Raw genomic sequence first — 20,842 nt, 5'->3', positions numbered from 1 at the left:
TGTCTCAATTGTTCTTATCACGACAACACTCTAACTAGAACTGTGTTTGCTGCACAATCCGACAGCCCTTATATAGTAAATCTGTAACAAAACATTGCTTCTAGAACATTCTGGCAACTACGAATTCGCTAACTAGCTGCTTCTGGCAGTTTATCGTTGATTCGATTTTGTTCTATCATCCGTTTTCGTCACACTATTAATCAATTAGTCTAGCTCAAAAATCGATCATTTCGATTTCAATCGATTCTAATGTAAAGATCAATAACTTTATATAATATAATGTGAAGGAATTTAAAATTTTTACTACAAACTCACAATAAAGTAAAAATGAATTAACATAAAATAATTTAAAAACTAATAAATAATAGTTCAATAAAAGGGAATATATAATATTTCAAATTGAATATCAATAATCCCAGTTTGGCATACATATTATATTCTCTTCAACATTCACCGGTTGGTTATGTTAAGAGAGCATATGTGTACAGATTCACCGCTGTTATAAAAGTGAGAAATTTTATTTGTTTCTTCTGCGTGTGAGGTGAACTCATTCATAAAATTTTACAAAAATTCGCTGTCGAACCTGCACCTTCTCGTTCTTCTAAGTTCTCTGGTTAAACTACAATACATCCTTTCATTTACATCTCTGTGTCAAAAAAATTCAACTTCGATCAGGTGATCACGGCTGTTTCACACACATAGGAAACAGCTGATTCTTTGGTTACTTGTAGGCTTATACAATGAAGGAGATGCTCAACTCATCTCTCACTGGAAATGAAAGCGCAATTGCTAAACGTCAAAACCTCCTGAACTCAGGCAAAGTTCAGGAGGTCTGACGTTTAGCAATTGGAAAAGGAGGGACGGCCAGATTGAAATCCTACGAAAAATATCTGAACAGAGAGACTTGTTGCTGCTGTTGAAAATCACTAACAAAAATTGGACAACAATAAAAATGAAAGAGAAGCAAAATTGATGCCATGCTTCGTAGTATTAATTGCCAATTGAAAATGATAAAAAAAACATTTACTAATTGAGAATTAATACATTTTTCAATCTTTAAGTATTGAAAGTTCAAAAATCAATTTTTTATATTACGGCCGTGGTCGCGAGCGATATATATATAATATTAACATACAAAACAGGCGCGAAAGTAATACAACAAAAACCTCAAGGAACATCCCAGAAAAGGATTGGATAATTACTGCAGGGTATATGTATATTTATAACGGTTTTCAAAAACGGTTGCTAAACTATTGTATTTGCGGTATTTCAGGGTTTACCGAAAAAATTTATACACATAATATACATATATATATTAAATATATATATATATATATATATATATATAATTTATATATATATACATATATCTAAATATATATATATTTTTATTGCCTAGGAAAGCTTACCTTCGTGTTTAACACAAATATTTCAAATCCAAAACACAAATACATGATATATACATATATATGAAATTCAAGTACTCTACTTGCAAAAATATCCGGCAATACCTCTTATGCTTGATCAAGTAATAAGCAGGATTGCCTAAAACAAGTAAGCAAAGGCAACATATAACGAATAAAAAGAGATATAAGAACAATATTCTCAAAAACAAAAAAAAGTAAAGAATTTCTTACCTATATGTCACATCTCTCATTACATACATATTTACATATTTTGCACAATATATACCAAAACTTTTAGCACTTTCAATTTTGAGCGCTTGCAAATATGTACATATTCGTAATATTATTAACATATTTAACTAAAAAAAAAAGAGAAGAGAGAGAAAGGTAAAGAAAATAAAAAATTAAATTTTTAAACATATAAAATATACGTACATTATTTAACTCTTTTACATACGTACATATTTACATTCATATACCGAGAGTGCATATTTACGAATCGTAGTGCACATACGATAACTTTGTTGCTAATTACGTTTATGCGCTCTTCCTTAACTGCGAAACAACGTCCGCTCGTTTACATACGTACTTAAACAAGTACCAGTGGCGTAGCGTTCCTTGTCAGGGCCCCGTATAAAAAATTTTTTGGAAAAAATATTGTGAGAAGAAATATTTATTTATCACATAATTTACCCATTTTACAAATAAAAATCGAATTTTAAATATTCACTCCCCTTGCCTTTTTTTCGGCAAACTGATTTATTAAATCATTTATGGCTGATGATGATTTTAGTTTTTCTAAAGTTTCTGCCTCTATGGACAATAGTGAGATGTCTGACAGCCGTTCTTGTCCCATCGAAGTTCTTAAGTAATTTTTTATTAGTTTTAATTTTGAAAAACTTCTTTCTGCCGTTGCGGTTGTAACTGGAAGGGTCAAGAATAAAAAGCATGCTGTTATACAAGACTATTGAATTTTACTAGCAATAATTCAATGAGTTCTTTAATGGAATAAATTTTTTTAATTTCAGAATTTAAGCATGTTTTTAGAGCCTTTAATTGGGCACAAAAATTAAGTGAGATGTCTTTACTGTATTTAGCAGACAGTTTTCCGGAAGCGTTTAATATCTCTTCGCTTGAAGAAGATAGGAGTTTCTCCGGTTGTAATATTTCGAATATACTACTCAGGTTGCTAAGGCTCTGAAATCTTTCTTTAGTTTGAGAAATTAATATATCTAAACAGCAATATTATACATTGACTTTGAAATAGGATTCCGGGTCGGAAATTCTCTCGTCTTGTGATAACTCATCAAAAAAACGCTTCGTTATCTTTCGCCTACTGTTTTTAAAAACAGTTGTTACCCCCCACTCTTTTGCTAAATCTTTGGATTCATTTAGCAAACTATTAAATGAATTCTGATTTCTTAATTGGCACAATCTATTTAAAAGATTACTTAATAAAATACTAGATTTCTGTAAGTCATTATTTTCATGCTGTAGAGCTTTAGAAACAGGATTAATAATTTCAAATAGTGAAGAAAAAAATGTAACGAGCACTAAGAAATCAAAACTCTCTAAAATATTAATTATACTTTTACATTCTTCACGTTCATCTTTTTTATTTGAAATTAAATTTAGTTGGTACAAAGTTTTCATGATTAGTAAAAAATTTTTCTTTACTACTAATAAAGCGTCGTTCCTAGAAGACCATCTGGTAGGACATACCTTTTTAAGGGTAATCAAATATTTTTCAGATGAATCGTCACTTAGCATAGCCCAGCGTTTTATACTATTGCCAAAAAAAGTATATATTGTAACGGATTTCTCGATAAATCGTCTACCCTTAACTCACTTTGAGTTCGATCACTGGATCGTTAAATAAAAGTCCCAATTTATTTTATCGTCGATTCGATTTTGTTCTATCATCCGTGTTCGTCACAATATTTTTTCTAAATTATCGAAAAAAGTCGATACTTCACGAACATGTCTCGCAGCATCATTCAAAACTAAGTTTAAAGCGTGCGCAGCACAATGAACATAATCGGCATTTGGAGCATGTTTTTTTATTAGGGTTTGTAATCCTCCATACACACCCGACATAACATTTGCTCCATCGTATCCCTGTCCTCTACATTTAGTCAAATCAATTCCATATTCTTTAGTCAAATTTAAAATGACAGTTTTAAGACCTGCAGCACTTCAATCGGTTACTGCTATAAATCCTAAAAAGGACTCACAGATTTTTATTTCTTAAGGCACATTATCATCATTTTCTGTAACTGAGATATATCGAAAAACTACAGATAGTTGGTAAATTTTTGACAAGTCTTGTGTTTTATCCAGAATTATTGTCAGAAATGGAGCTTTTTTAATTTCTGAGATAACATTGTTCCTAACGGTGGTACCAAGCAAACTAATAATTTCGTTTTGAATCGTAGGGTTTAAATAATTTATTTCACCTTTCGGTTTTAGAAGAAGTTCTTTTAAAGTTGCATCATAGTTAGATAGCAGACGTGAAATTGCCATAAAATTGCCAGAATCAGAATCATGCACCCTCAAAGGTAGATTACAAGATACTAAAGTAATTATAACATTAATTATACGATGCAGTACATCTCTCCAGAATGTAATTTTACTATCGATTTCACTTTTCAATAGAGTATCGATGGTATTTCCTCGCAACCAATTATTATAAGAGAGTAAGGCACTAATATGCTGCTGTGACTTTTCATGGTCAAGAATAGTTTGTGTGAAATTGCTTCTAACCGAAACACCGTTAACCCAAGCAGAGGAGTACGATTTGTTTTGACGATCTGCTAATAACCAACAGAAGTGACAGTACGATTTGTTTTAAACGTTAGAATAACATAACCATGGTCTTATAATTTTTATGCCTGCCTGATTGAAATATGAATAATAATAAGCCGAAAAAGGTCGGTTATTTTCTGAAACTTTTGGAAATGGTCCTTGTGGTTTAAATGGACCTAATTTAAAAATTATTTTTCGTTCGCATTCAGTTAAATTGTCACCAAAATTTCCTCTATCTGATGAAATTATATTACAATCTGCAGATATATCAGAATCGTTGACTTGGGGGTCCTCGATTTCTGGATGGACATCCGATAAAGTATGTGCTTGGCTTTCTTCTATTTCCGGATGGATAATTGACGAAGACCATGCTTCAGCAGAATCTAAAAATAAACGAGTAATTGTTAAAAAATATAGTTATATATAAATAAATAACGTTACTAAGGGTCACAGTTAGAGAGTGTTCAGTTCAGACGCAAACAGACTCTACGCGGATTGTGCTCGTACCTATTAGTAGATACAAAATCATCTGAAGCCCGTCCGTGCATTACTATACACCTGCGTGTTATTTAAACGCAGCGCGTAGTGTATTGGCCATACAAAACGAGAACCCGAAAGCGAGTCTGCACATCTGAAGTTCTCAACACGCAATTAACAATACGATACGGACTGATAGACAAACAACAAAACAAATCGATCGTATAGATAAGTTAGAATGTTTTTTTTTTTAATCAAGGCACGGAACCCTAAAAACAGTATAATTGTGAAAATCGAGGGGGGAGACCACTTTTTGTGACGCACAGATGGACAGACCGAAATTAAAAGATTTCCTTATTTATCACTACGGGCCCCTAATAAAGGGGTTGGTTAGTACTTACCTTTCCAATCTAAATCACTCACAGTATCTTGTCTCTGAAAAAATGAAGAAATTTTGGGCACTTTTTTTATAACCTCGTCCCTTTTCTGTTTTCCGTCGCTGGGATAATCTCTTTTCCTTTCACTCATTTCTTTTACAAATCGCTACTAATACTGCTAAACCAGAAGAACATTATTGTTTGTACTGAATTACAATGTAATGCACATTTATATAAAGCGTAAATAATAAACAGTGCACTGCACTATGTTGTTTAACATCCAATGCAAAGTACAGCAACGTACACGTACATCGCGATATCGATGAAGGATTCCCGGGAAAAAAGGAATTGCTTAGAATTTTGTCATTTGTAAAATAAAATAAATTAGAAAGTTTTTATTCTTTTTCCTTAGACACTTTGGGTTAAAGAACTTCAAAAACCGAAAAAAAAAACATTTAAACGGTTCGGTAAAGAAAAAACGAGTTCTTACCAAAAATAAAAAGAAAAATAATGATTTATATTCCTATAAATAAATAAATAACAATAATAAAAAATTGTGAACAATATTATATACATTGCTTCTAGACAATTTAATTTAATATATTCCAAATTCCAATTTGGTACATACTCGGCAATACCCCTTGTTGTTTGGCAAACAAAAAACAAGTAGGACTGCATACATATGTATAAAGTACATTGATCTCTTATACGAGCTTTCATTGCACATACTAATTCGCTTATAGGTATACCCTATAACGCATACGAACACAAAAAAAAATAAAAATAGATATTGCAATTTTTGAATAATTGTTGACATAAACAATACAATCGAGATATATAATAAATAAATACCGTAATAACGAAATCTTTATTTCTTATTTAATCCGATTAAAAAAAATAAAAATAACAAGTAAGGTAGAGCTAAGTTCGGATGTAACCGAATATTTTATACTCTCGCAAAGTCAAATAGTATACTCGTTTGAGATTTCTTTGTGGATTGACTGATATTTTCGGTAGAAGGTCAACTATAGGCAATGGGGTCCACATATTTAGTACTTAGGGGCTTAAACAGTTTTGGTTCGATTTAGATAATTTTTGGCCACAAGGTGGCATACTTTAATCGCATTATTCACGCAAAGTTTCATTCCGATACAGTCATTGTTGCCTAATTTGCATAGTGAAAAGTGAAAGAATCAGATGGAATTTAAAATGGTGTTATATGGGCAATAGGCGTGGTTGTAGTCCGATTTCGCCCATTTTCGCACTATGACATAGAAACATGAAAAGAACGTTATGCACTGAATTTGGTTGAAATCGGTTGAGCAGATCTCAAGATATGGGTTTTCACCTAAAAGTGGGCTGTGCCACACCCACTGACTAATTTTGAACGCGGTTCCTATAAAGCCAATTTATACCATCTCAGAGATAAAATTTTAAGTCTCTGGCGTGTTTAGTGCTTGATTTATCGCGCTTTTAGTAGTTTTTAACAGTACCGTTATATGGGGAGTGGGCGGAGTTGCCACCCGATTTCAACTATTTTCACACCGTCAATAGAAGTGCTAAAAACATTTGTGTCTAGTGAATTTTATTAATATAGCATTAGCGGGACCACGCCCACTTTAAAAAAAAAAGTTTTAACTGCAGATGCCCCTTCCTAATGTGATCCTGTGTACCAAATAACAGTCTTGTATGTTATTGCGGAGCTTAGTTATGGCAAGTTATTTGTTTTTGATTAATGGCGTTTTGTGGGCGTGGCAGTGGGCCGATTACGCCCATCTGCAATACCAACCGTCTCACGGTACCAAGAAACATGTCTACCAAGTTTCATAAAGATATCTCAATTTTTACTCAAGTTAGAGCTTGCACGGACGGACGGACGGACGGACAGACAGTCACCCGGATTTCAACTCGTCTCTTCATCCTGATCATTTATATATATATAACCCTATATCTAACTCGATTAGTTTTAGGTGATACAAACAACCGTTAGGTGAACAAAACTATTATACTCTGTAGCAACAGGTTGCGAGAGTATAAAAATAAACCGATTTACTAATTCTCTTATTTAGATAAAAAAGATTAAGCGTTACAATTACGAATTTCGCTTAAATTTAATCAGCTTACACTGAGAGAAATCAATTGATTAATTGAATTTTTTTTAAATGAACGCAGATTCTAAAGATTCTAAATCTACACAATTATTAAAAGTACCAAAAATGATTTCGGACGAAAAAAGTCCATGTAGACCTGCAGAAGCTACACGCTCAAAGCAAGGTGCTACAAAACAAAAAAGGGGGAAAGACATTACATACAGTAAATTCATTGCTGAGAGTGCCAGTTTAATAAGATACTGCACTCGATTTTCATCTGCTCCGATTCAAGATAATTCTGAATCGGCATTAGATATCAAAAAAGAAAATCTCGACAATTTTTGGATACGTCTCCAAGCTTCATATGACGCCATAGTAGAATCAGACGAATCAGATCTACCAGAAAATTTCAAGTCCTCGGCTTACGCCAAATATGAAAACTGCTTAGACCAGTTCGAAGACACTAAAGCAATGATTTCCGATCAGCTGAAGCTAATAAAAGCAATTGCACATACTCCACATCAGCGAGTAGAGCTGCCGCAAGTACAAAGTCTAGAGTCAAGTTCAGGCATCCATCTCAAGGTGCCCGCATGTGACACAGAAATATTTCATGGTGGTTATGAACAATGGCCGTCCTTCCGGGACATGTTTACAGCCGTTTACATGAACCACCTAAAATTATCAAACGCACAAATATTGTATCACCTTCGAAACAAAACAAAAGGTCAAGCAGGCGTAATAGTAAAACAGTTCGCACTAAATGACGATAATTTCAATTTGGCTTGGGAAGCACATAAATCTAGATATGAAAATGAGAGAATATTGGTCGATAAGCAAGTAACGATACTAATGAACTTGCCTAAGATTCAAAAGGAAACAAGTGAAGAGTTTATAAAACTGCAATCCACTGTTTCTAATTGCTTGTCGGTTCAATCGACACAAAATATTCCCACAGACAGCTGGGACCCAATACTGGTAAATATATGCACCGCAGCTTTACCAGAAAAATCGTTACTTTTGTAGGAGCAATCGCTCTCATCTCGAAAAAAATGCCCAACGTGGCAACAGATAAAAGACTTTTTAATAACCCAATACGAAATCGCAGAAAGGGTAGATAAAAAAATGGTCAGAACGAAAACCGTTTAACACGACCTACATAGAAGCTTCCACAGTCCCCAAGCCAGTAGCAACAACAATTTAAATAAAAGCTTCTTCAGAAATCAAAGTTCACATCCGAATAGTACAAACAAACGTCATGCGAACTATGTACAGGGGGGCATAAGCTCAAATCTTGCGAGAGATTCAAAAAATTGAATATTATCGACCGAAACAATTTTGTAAAAACAAAAAGACTTTGTACAAACTGCTTGTCACATGCGCATACACTTGAAGAATGCGAAAGCAAATTTAATCGCGTTCATTGTCATAAACGACATCATTCTATGCTTCCTTATAACAATTTTCCAGATCACCCCCAAACAGCGCAAATATGAAAAGAGCCACGGGTTTAGTTGCAACAGCAAATCCCGAAGTGCTAAATCCCGAAAATCGCCAAGAAGCACCATGCTGCTCAAAGGCAATAAAAACCCAAACGCTACACAGCGAAAATCAAAGTAGAGTACTACTACCTACAGCAGTCGTCTCCATCGAACACCGAGGAGAACTGTTTAAACTTAGGGCCTTAATAGACCAACGATCACAACGATCTTTCATAACGTCTAGGGCTCAAAATAAGCTACAACTGCCAACAAAACTATCCAATTTTGAAATCACGGGAATGGGCGGAAGAGTAGTCCACTCCTGCTCAAATAGATCTTCTATTAGGCAGCGATCTCATACCACAGATAATACTCGAAGGTATTGAGAAAATTTCAAATACCCTATTGGCACAAAATACCATTTTCGGTTGGATCCTAAGTGGGCTAGTTACGGAACCAGTTACCACTATGACAAGTTGAGGAAATCTCAAACGAATACCTCAATTCACAATTAAAAGAATTTTGGGAGTTAAAAGAACTCCCCCCCATTTCAATTACAACCCCAGAATATCAGTATTGTGAAGACTTTTACAAAGCCACAACAACTAGATCAGATAATGGTCGGTACGTCGTACGACTACCACTAAAACAACAATTTCCCAACACAATCGCCTTAGGTCACTCTCGCACCCCTGCAATACAGCAGTTTCAAAGTATGGAAAAAAAACCTACTTAAAAAAGGCGAACTCAAACCAGAATATGATGGTGTGTTGGAAGAATACCTCCATTTAGACCACATGGAGGAAATAAGCCCATGCGAAAAAATCATCAACGGCAAATACTACTCATTTTACTTGCCGCACCATGCTGTAGTTAAGCCAGACAAAAAAACAACTAAAGTAAGAGTTGTCTTTAATGCATCAAGATCCACTAGCTCGGGGAATTCCCTAAATGATATTCTATTTACGGGACCCCCGCTCCAACCAGATTTAATGCTCATCATATTAAATTGGCGTATATTCAAATACGTATTTAACGGAGACGTCGAAAAAATGTATAGACAAATAGTCGTACATAAAGACGATCAAGATTTTCAGCGAATTATTTTCCGAAAATCTCCCAATAGTCCACTACGCGACTAAAAACTAAAAACAGTTACCTTCGGCATCAACTGTGCTCCATATTTAGCCATTCGAACACTTCACGAACTGGCAGAAAACACAAAGTCAGAATTTCCTATGGCAACCAAAGTGTTAAAAACACAAACATATGTAGACGATATCTTGTCTGGAAGTCACAGTCTTCCACAAGCTACGAGTCACTATCACAAGTGGTAAAAGCCCTCAAAACCTCAGGGTTTCCGTTGAAAAAGATCACGGCGAACCACCCTAATATTTTAAAAAATATACCACATGAAAATTTGTTAGATACTAATTTCCTTAAATTCGAAAAGGAAAGTACAACAAAAACTCTGGGGATCCAATGGAATGCGATATCTGACCAGTTTTCATACACGACAGAGTCAATATCTGTGTTATCCGCCATAACAAAGCGACAAATTCGATCCTCTGTGGCGAAACTTTTCGACCCCGCAGGATGGCTTTCGCCAGTTATGATACAAGCCAAAATCCTAATAGAAGATAATGGTTAGATGGAACCGACTGGGACGAACAAGTAAAACCACTTCGTTTAGAAAAGTGGTCCCAGTTTGTGAGCACTCTAAATGATATCTCACAGATACAAATCCCACGATGGGGAAATTATGCCCCAGAGCACAAAGTTGAACTACACGGCTTCTGTGACGCTTCTGAAAAGGCATATTGCGCAACTATACATGTTCGCACCAAAACGACACTGCGACCACATGCCACTTACTAGTAGCAAAAGCAAAAGTGGCTCCTTTAAAAACAATAAGTCTGCCACGACTTGAATTATGTGGAGCGCTACTACTAGCCAAACTCGTGTCCATCGTACAAACGCATTTAAACATGGCACAATATAAATTATATCTATGGTCCGATTCCGAAATTGTACCTGTAGCCTGGTTAGAAAAACCACCACATGCATGGAAGACGTATATTTCCAACCGAACGCCTCAAATACTTGACCTAGTAGGATCAGCCACTTGGCGACATGTAGCCAGTGCTGACAATCCTGCTGATCTAGGTACAAGAGGGTGCAAACCCCTGCACCTTGTCACCACCACCCTCTGGTGGAATGGCCCCCGATGGTTAACAGAATCTCCTGATTCTTGTCCACAATCGCCAATGCGCAATATAATTGCCCCAGAAAGTCGAAAAATCGACTTCTTTCACGCAACATTGCAGGATAATGATATCCTTGAGCGATTTTCCTCGTATCCCCGAGCACTAAGGGTAATCGCTTACATGCTCAAGTTCATAGAGCGACTCAAAATTAAACTTAAGGGAGTGTCTTCATTACACTCCCAATGCGATACAGTGACGCACCTAGACTTACAAAAAGCAAAGGTCGCTCTTATCGCATCTACGCAAGCGCGTTACTTCAGCCGAGAAATATCATCACAAAGAGAATCGAAGCCGATAGATAAAAAGAGCTCACTCTTAGTCCTAAATCCATTCATTGACACGAAAGGAGTACTCCGTGCGAATGGACGGCTTGCCAATTCAAGCCTGACGTATAACGAACGTCATCCCATAGTTATCTCAGAGAAATCGCAACTCGCCACCTTATACCTTAACTATGTCCACGTGCTATTGCTACACGCAGAACATCGCCTCATGCAACAAATCGACCGTCAAGAGTTTTATATTCCAAGACTCAAGCCCAAATTAAAAAAATGCATTTTCATGTGCAAGATCTGCACTATGCATAAGCAGAAGATGCGAACGCAGATTATGGCAGGACTTCCACCGGAACGCTGTAACTTCGCTCTGCCTTTCACCATTACAGGTGTCGACTTTGCTGGGCCTTTTCAGATAAAGGAATCCATGTTAAGGTCTCCCACCCTCATGAAAGGCTATGTGGCTGTCTTTGTCTGTTTCACGACAAAAGCAGTGCACCTCGAGCTATGTACGAATCTGACAAAGGAGGCTTTTCTCGCGGCATTTGCTCGCTAGGAGCTCAAAGAGCCACAGAAAAACAGTTCGTGAATTTTGTCAAACAAGTTTCACCTGAAATTGTACAAAAGTACGCTCCCCAAGGCATTAACTGGCAGTTTATCCCTCCAAGCGCTCCTCATATGGGTGCTTTATGGGAATCAGCTGTAAAAAGCTTTAAATCCCACTTCAAAAAAGTAGCTGGAAACTACAAATTTAATTATGAAGAATTTACAACATTATTAATTCGCATTTAAGCCGTTCTCAATTCACGGCCACTAACGACACTCTCGCAAGATCCTTCAGATCTCACAGCCCTAACTCCACTTTCTAAAAGGAGCACCCATTCTGGCCATACCTGAGCCAGGCGTGGAGTCACTATCCTTACCAAATAGATGGGAAAGAATTAAAATTCTCCTTCATGATTTCAGGCGCCGATGGATCGAGGAGTATATAAAGGACCTTCATAAAAGGTACCGCTGGAAAACTCCCGAAAAAGCTCCAAAGCTTGGAAATTTTGTCTTAATCCATGACGATTGTCTTCCCTCCACAGAATGGCGGCTTGGTTGCATAGAGAAGCTACATCATGGTTCCGACGGTCATATAAGAGTAGTTGACCTCCGTACTCAAAACGGAACGCTAACCAGACCGCTCGTTAAACTATGCTTCCTGCCAACCTCAAATAATAGCGAAAACGCAAGTAGTAAACCATCTGTTCAATAATACCTACAAACAAAATTCGAAATATCCGTCTAAATAACCGAAAACAGAAATAAAAAACCGCAAATATAATATGACAAATTACAATCATATACAAATAAAATAATGGGTAGACTAATACGATCACCAAACCAATTAAAGTTGGTCACATATAGAAAGATATCCATACTCTATACCACTGAATCGTAACTAAACATGCCCTTTTCTCCATACAGGTAGATATGGATACAGAGATGCATTCTACCCCAACGCCGACAATGCGATCGGACATCACTGTGCCTCGATTTGGGGTTACTCCAACAGCGGCGCCTCGAACATCAGCCGCAACCGCACCGTCCACCACCGCTCGTAGCGGTACACGAGAATCTGCATCCGTTCCGTCTACTACAGAGGCGCCTTATCGCATCCGATGCCCCCTTTGTCGACATCCACACAAACTGCAGCACTGTGGTCTCTTCAAAGGCATGACGCCACACAATGCCAGCAAGCTGCCCAGGCGCATAGGCATTGTCACAATTGTCTGGCACATACCCACACGACTCAGGAATGCGACTCCGGAGCTTTGTGCCAAATGTGTGGCAGGCAGCATCACACGTTGCTTCACCGTACATCGAGGCGAGAGGTCAGTCGGCAGCCTGCCACACGAATCCGTTGCCCAAACCGACCGCAGCAAACCAATCGCGTGCCACGTCGCCGAAGAACGGCATCCCGATCTGACTACCGTCCATGGCGTCAGCAAAACATCGCACCTACTAGGAGTAGGCCGAACTATCGGCGCACGTCCGGACTCAGCAACGATGTGGCAACGTTGCAACAGTTACCACGACTGCTAGGCTGAACATTCGCCTAGGGGGGCCGGGACATAGTCTTACAACCCTCAACCATAAAAAAACAACGAAATACGCGTTTGTTAGTGACGAAGTTCGGACGCAACAAAAAAATAAAATCCTATTTATCTAAAAGGTAATCTTTTGTTTTATCTAATATTATCAGTGTACACTGAGAGAAAAACAATATCTAATTTCACTCACAAAAAAAGATAAAAAACATTTCATATACCAAATTCATTGCAGAGAGTGACAGTCAAAAACATTACTGTACTCGATTTTAATCTTCGCTGATTCAAGACAATTCTGAATCGGTATTAGAAATCATAAAAGACAATCTTGATAATTTTTAGACACGTCTCCAAGCTGCATATGACGCCATCGTAGAATCTGACGACTCAGATCTCCCAGTAAATTTCAAACCCTCGGCTTACGCCAAATACCAAACCTGCTTCAACCAGTTTGAAGAAACTAAAGCAATGATTTCTGATCAACTAAACCTAACTAAAGCAATTCCACCTACTCCACATCCGAGAGTAGAGTTGCCACAAGTAAAAATTCAATGGGCAAGTTCAGGAATCCATATCAAGGTGCCCGCATGTGCCACGGAAATTTTTAATGGTGGTTATGAACAATGGCCGTCTTTCCGAGACATGTTTACAGCCGTTTACATAAACCATCCAAAATTATCAAATGCACAATAATTGTATCACCTCCGATACATAACAAAAGCTCAAGCAGGCGTAATAGTACAACCGTTCGCACTAAATGACGATAATTTCAATTTGGCTTGGGAAGCTCTTAAATCAATATACGAAAACGAAAGAGTATTGGTCGATAAACAAATATCGATATTAATGAACTTGCCAAAAATTCAAAAGAAAAAAGGTGAAGAATTTATCAAACTTCAACTGATTCAAATTGTTTGTCGGTTTTATCGACACAAAATATTCCCACAGACAGTTGGGACCCTATACTGGTAAACAGACGCCCTGCCGCATTACCAGAAAAATAATTACTTGTGTGGGAGCAATCGCTCTCATCACGAAGAAAATGCCCCACGAAAAATAGTCAGAACGAAAAGCGTTCAACACAACCTAAATAGAAGCTTCCACAGTCCCCAAGCCAGTAGCAACAACAATTTAAATATAAGTTTCTTCAAAAAACAAACGTTCACATCCGAACAGGAGGGCATATGCTCAAATCTTGCGAGAAATTCAAAAAAATAATATTACCGATCGAAACAATTTTATAAGAACAAAAAGACTTTGTACAAACTATATGTCACATGCGCATTCACTCAAAGATTAGCAAAGCAAGTTCAATTGCGTTTACTGTCATAAACGATACCATTATACGCCTCATACTATTAATTTTTCCAGTTCACTCCCAAACAGCGCAAATATGAAAAGAGCCACGGGTTTAGTTGCAGCAGCAAATTCCGAAGTGCGAAATCCGGAAAATTGCCAAGAAGCACCATGCTGCTTAAAGACATGAAAAACTCAAACGTTACACAGCGAAAACCAAAGTAGGGTACTACTACCCAGAGCAGTCGTCTCCATCGAACACCGAGGAGAACTGTTTAAACTTAGGGCCTTAATAGGCCAAGGATCACAACGATCGTTCATAGCATCTAGGGCACAAAATTAGCTACAACTGCCAACAAAACAAGCCACTTTGAAATTACAGAAATGGGCGGAGAGTAGTTCAAGTTGCGGAACCATTTACCACCATAACCACTCAAGTTGAGGAAATCTCAAACGAATACCTCAATTCACAATTGAGAAAATTTTGGGAGTTAGAAGGACTCCCCCCATTTCAATTACAACCCCAGAATATCAGTATTGTAAAGACTTTTACAAAGCCACAACTACTAGATCAGAAAATGTTCGGTACGTCGTACGACTACCACTAAAACAACAATTTCCCAACACACTCGCCTTAGGTCACGTCGAACCTCTGCAATACAACAGTTTTTAAGTATGGAAAAAAACCCTACTTAAAAAAAGGCGAACTCAAACCAGAATATGATTGTGTGTTGGAAGAATACTTCCATTTAGACCACATGGAGGAAGTAAGCCCATGCGAAAAAATCATCAACGGCAAATACTAATTATTTTACTTGCTGCATCATGCAGTGGTAAAGCCAGACAAAAAATCAACTAAAGTAAGAGTTGTCTTTAATGAATCAAGATCCACTAGCTCGGGGAGTTCCCTAAATTATATCTTATTTACGGGACTCACGCTCCAACCAGATTTAATGCTCCTCATTTTAAATTGGCGTATATTCAAATACGTATTCAACGGAGACGTCGAAAAAATGTATAGACAAATAGTCGTACATAAAGACGATCAAGATTTTCAGCGAATTATTTTCCGAAAATCCCCCAATAGTTCCCTACGTGACGTTTGGCGTCAACTGTGCACCATATCTAGCCATTCGAACACTCACACTCTGGCAACCGAGGTGTTAAAAACACAAACGTATGTAGACCATATCTTGTCTGGAAGTCACAGTCTTCCACAAGCATACAAGTCGCTATCACAAGTGGTAAAAGCCCTCAAAACCACAGAGTTTAATATTTTAAAAAATATACCAAATGAAAATTTGTTAGACACTAATTTCCTTACATTTGAAAATGAAAGTACAACAAAAACTCTGGGAATCCAGTGGAATGCGATATCTGACCAGTTTTCATACACTACAGAGTCAATATCTGCATTATCCGCCATAACAAAGCGACATTCTATGCTCTGTGGCAAAACTTTTTAACCCCGCAGGATGGCTTTCGCCAATTATGATACAAGCCAAAATCCTAATACAAGAACTATGGCTAGATGGAACCGACTGGGACGAACAAGTAAAATCACTTCGTTTAGAAAAGTGGTCCCAGTTCGCAAACAATCTAAATAATATCTCACAGATACAAGTCTTAAGATGGGTAAACCATGCCCCAGACCACAAAGTCGAACTACACGGCTTTTGTGACGCCTCTGAAGAAGCATATGGCGTCACTTTATACGTTCGCACACAAAGCGACACTGCGACCACATGCCACTTACTAATAGCAAAGGCAAAAGTGACTCCCTTAAAAACAATAAGTCTACCACGACTTGAACTTTGTGGAGCGCTACTACTAGCCAAACTAGTATCCATGGTTCGAATGCATTTAAACATGGTAAAATACAAATTGTATCTGTGGTCCGATCCCGAAATTGTTCTAGCATGGTTCGAAAAATCATCACATGCATGGAAGACGTATATTTCCAATCGAAAGTCTCAAATACTTGACCTAATAGGATCAGCCACTTGGCGACATGTAGCCAGTGCTGACAATCCTGCTGATCTAGGTACAAGATCCCTACACCTTGTCACCACCACCCGATGGTTAACAGGATCTCCTGATTCTTGCAAAATATGCAAACACAGATTATGGCAGCACTTCCACCTGAACGCTGCAACTTCGCTCTGCTTTTCCCCATCACAGGGGTCGATTTTGCTGGGCCTTTTCAGATAAAGGCGTCCATGTTAAGATCTCCCACTCTGATAAAAGGTTATGCGCCTGTTTTTGTCTGTTTTACGACAAAAGCAGTACTCCTTGAGCTTTGTACTAATCTGACAAAGGAAGCTTTCCTTGCGGCATTTGCTCGCTTCGTCGGACAAAAGTACGCGCCCAAGGCATTAATTGGCAATTTATCCCTCCAAGCGCTCCTCATATGGGTGCTTTATGGGAATCAGCTGTAAAAAGCTTCAAATCCCACTTTAAAAAAGTAGCTGGAAACTAGAAATTTAATTATGAAGAATTTACAACATTACTAATTCGCATTGAATTCGTACTTAATTCACGGCCACTAACGACACTCTCCCAAGATCCCTCAGATTTTACAGCCCTAACTACAGAGCATTTTCTCAAAGGAACACCAATTCTGGCCATACCTGAGACAGGCGTAGAGTCGCTATCCTTATTAAATCGATGGGAAAGAATCAAAATTCTCCATCATGACTTCAGCCGCCGATGGAAAGAAGAATATTTAAAGGATCTCCACAAGAGGTAGCAAAGGAAAACTCCAGAAAAGGCGCCAAAGCTTAGAGATTGCGTCCTAATCCACGACGGTTGTCTCCCCCCCACAGAATGGCCGCTTGGCCGCGGAGAATAACTTCATTGCGGGCCCGACGGTCATATCCGAATAGCAGATCTCTGCACGCAATGCGGGACGCTAACCAGACCGTTCGTAAAATTTTGTTTCCTGCCCACCGACCGTACTACCGAACTTAAAATGATATTCAATTCAAATAAATCGAGTCAATAAACCCGCAAATAAAACCATTAACATAGTCTCAGGTGGTAACACTTCAAGCTGTAAAGCTATAATTTTTTTGCTGTGAACTTTTGTGTTTTACTTTACAAAATTCTTCAATTTTAATTGATTATTTTTTAGTGATTTAATACAATGTTTACTGATTTGACTCTTGAGTTGCAAGCTAAGTATTAAATGTTCTTAGGTTTTGTGCATTATCAAAAAATTTTTGCCGAGTCAGCTTTTTGTTTCATTTTGTTTTATTTTGTTCTATTTTCTCTTTATTTGTCTCATTTACTTCTTTATTCACAGCTGTGTTGCGTATAGCTTTTTATTTGTTCCAGTGCATCTAAAAATGCTCGCTATATTGCTTTTTCAACTGTCTTGGTTTTGAACTTTGATAAAACATTTGCGATTATTTTTGCGTTTGTTCTTAATCAAATTTATTATTATTAATATTTTATTAACACACTAATTTATTATATATCTATTAGATTTTGTTTCACTTACTATTTTATTTGATCTTCATTCTTGTTGTTTATTATGTCTTGGAACTTCCCCAATTGTAACATTAAAGGCTAGTCAGATCGCTACGTTTCATGCTGGCTTTGTTATGGGCTTGCCCATATTAAATGTGCTGGAATGGCAGGTAGAATCTTAGATTCTATTCTCGACTGTAAGGGATTGCGTTGGTCCCGTTTAAATTGTAGATCTATTGAAATCGATCTATTTAAAGTTTATAGGGAGACACGCAATGGCTTTAACGAAATCGGTCGAGATCTTGTAACCCTCACTGAAAAATTTAGCCACTATAAAAATTGTTCAAATCTTTAAGTGCCTGAATGATTCTCACGAATCCTTTAAACCTGCTCCTAAGCGTAAACGTCCTTCCGATGAGGTAACACTTAGTTCTTCTGTACAGAAGAGAACGTCTCCTCCCAATGACCTAATAAATCTCTCTTCTCCTTGCCCTCAAGGTGATAAGCCGTCGACTTCCAAAGAGCTCAATTCCCAAAAAGCTCTATCTAATAGTAATAAGTGTCTCACAATTCCAGAGGCTCCCCCTATTAACTTAGTGGCATCTATTAAAAATTTGATAGTTATTCCACCTAAAAACTCTATATTTATTTCTAGACTTGCCAAAAAGACCTTGGTGGAGGACAAGTCTTACATTTCGTAACGTTTAAAAATTGATGATATCAATATCAGTAAATTTAACTTCAATTATGATAGGAGTATATCATCGTTTAAAATATACGTATCTCCTGGAACATTCAAAAAGATCTTAGATAGTTCATTCTGGCCACCTGGGGCTTTTAACCGCGAATTTAAGCCTTAATTTAGAAGTCATACTGAGGAAAACATTGTTAAATTACCAAAAGCAACCACCAATATAAAAAACTGATTGGTAGAAATGCGCTAAGTACATTCCTCTATCCCATCTCCAGATGTTCTTGTTACAGGAACCGACTCATTTGAATTTAAATGTATTAGAAGAGTCTATGTTAATAGTTGCTTTATTTATTTAGGGTTATATGCCACCCCATTCGGACTTATCTGTATACATGAAGCATGCTTCTTTAATAAATAGTGCTATTTCGATGGCAAATAATGCAGATTCAATAATCGTATTAGGAAATTTCAATATACCATGTCATGTTTTAATGAGTTTTTCGAAAAAATGTCCGAGTTGGGTCTGAACCAAATTAATTTGATTCCGAATAAATTTGGTAAATGCTTAGATTTAGTATACGTTGATACCTCTTCAAAGTGTTCCGTTATTCAGAGTAATTCTCTTGTTCTACCAGAGGACTCGTATTATCCTGCTTTGGAAATATCTGTCGAAATTATAGGAAATATACGGCAAAATAATCATCAAACTTCGCGCTTCTTTACTCGGTTTAACTTTGCAAAAGCAAATTTTAAAAAGTTAAATACAGAACTATCTACAATATCATGGCCTAATTATAATGGTGATATTGAATTGAGTGTCTCATTTTAATAACATTATTACGAAATTATTTGAAAAGTATGTTCCAATTGAGTATCTCTCGTTTTAATAACATTATTACGAAATAATTTGAAAAGTATGTTCCAATAGTTATATAAATTGAAAAACAGAAAAACTCGAGCCTTTAAACATTTAAAAAAAAAACCGGTTCACATGTCGACTATTCTAAATATTCTCTATTGCGTCGACAATATTTTGACCTAAACAAAAAATGTTATATTAATTACTTAAAGAAAGTAAAAAAGAATGTTGTAAGTAATCCAAAATCGTTTTATGATTTCGTCAAATCCAAACGCAAGATTTCCAAATTTCCGTCCAAGATGAAATGCAAATCCATCATTTCAACTGACAATATAATATGTTTGCAGAATTTTTCAAGTCAAACTACTGTAATAATTTTTCCAAAACTATTTCTTATCAGCACGTGCTGTGTTCGAATACTTTAATTAACGCTCCAATTATTTCTGAAGAAGACGTCCTACTTAATTTAAATAAGTTAAAACCATCTTTTAGTTACAGCCCAGACATGATACCCTCATGCTTCCTAAAAAATAGTGCCAAATATATTTACTTGCCTTTGACAAGGATATTTAATTCCTCTCTTAAACACGGTATATTTCCTTCAATATGGAAACAGTCATTTATAATTCCTTTACATAAAAGTTGATTTAGATCCAACATTGAAAACTATAGAGGTATCGCAAAACTATCAGTTATACCTAAACTTTTTGAAGCTATCATCACTGACCATATAACCTTTTCGATTTCTTCGTTAATTTCCTCATCTCAGCATGAATTTCGTAAAGGGAAATCGACTCTAACAAACTTGCTTGAATTTGTAAACCATGTATCATTGGGTTTTAGGGAGCATAAGCATACGGATGTTATATACACAGACTTTAGCAAAGCTTTCGATAAAGTAAACCCTTCGATTCTCATACATAAACTTGATCTGCTGGGCTTTCAGCCAAGATTTCTTCAATGGGTAGATTCCTATCTTTATAATAGAACACAACGAGTGATATTTAAGAATACTCCTTCAGATACAATTAATAATTCTACAGGTGTTCCGCAAGGTAGTCTTCTTGGCCCGATTCTTTTCTTGTTATTTATTAACGATATCTCTTCAGTAATAGAATTCTCAAAAATTTTATTATACGCTGACGACGTAAAGCTTTTTAAATCATACACATCAACTGAGGAAAGGTGTCTGTCGCAAACAGACTTAAACAATATGGTTGCATGATGTGATAGAAAAGATTTGCCATTGAATCT

The 20,842-nt window shown here is 36.8% G+C and overlaps 1 protein-coding gene across 1 annotated transcript in view; it reads left to right on the top strand.

Annotated features, from left to right (window-relative positions):
- Positions 1 to 13,387, top strand: part of LOC138855669 (uncharacterized) — a 29,423-nt gene extending 16,036 nt beyond the window's left edge. Inside the window, exon 2 of the mRNA XM_070108135.1 lies at positions 12,646 to 13,387. Within this exon, the coding sequence (XP_069964236.1) occupies positions 12,652 to 13,263 (612 nt within the window). The 5' untranslated portion in view covers positions 12,646 to 12,651 and the 3' untranslated portion in view covers positions 13,264 to 13,387. The remainder of the gene's footprint in view (positions 1 to 12,645) is intronic.
- The last annotated feature ends 7,455 nt before the right edge of the window (positions 13,388 to 20,842 follow it).

Source organism: Bactrocera oleae, chromosome 4, assembly GCF_042242935.1.
Source record: "Bactrocera oleae isolate idBacOlea1 chromosome 4, idBacOlea1, whole genome shotgun sequence".
NCBI classification, from domain to species: domain Eukaryota; kingdom Metazoa; phylum Arthropoda; class Insecta; order Diptera; family Tephritidae; genus Bactrocera; species Bactrocera oleae.
The sequence above is the reverse complement of the archived record's forward strand: the minus strand, read 5'-3'. Positions and strand labels throughout refer to the sequence as shown.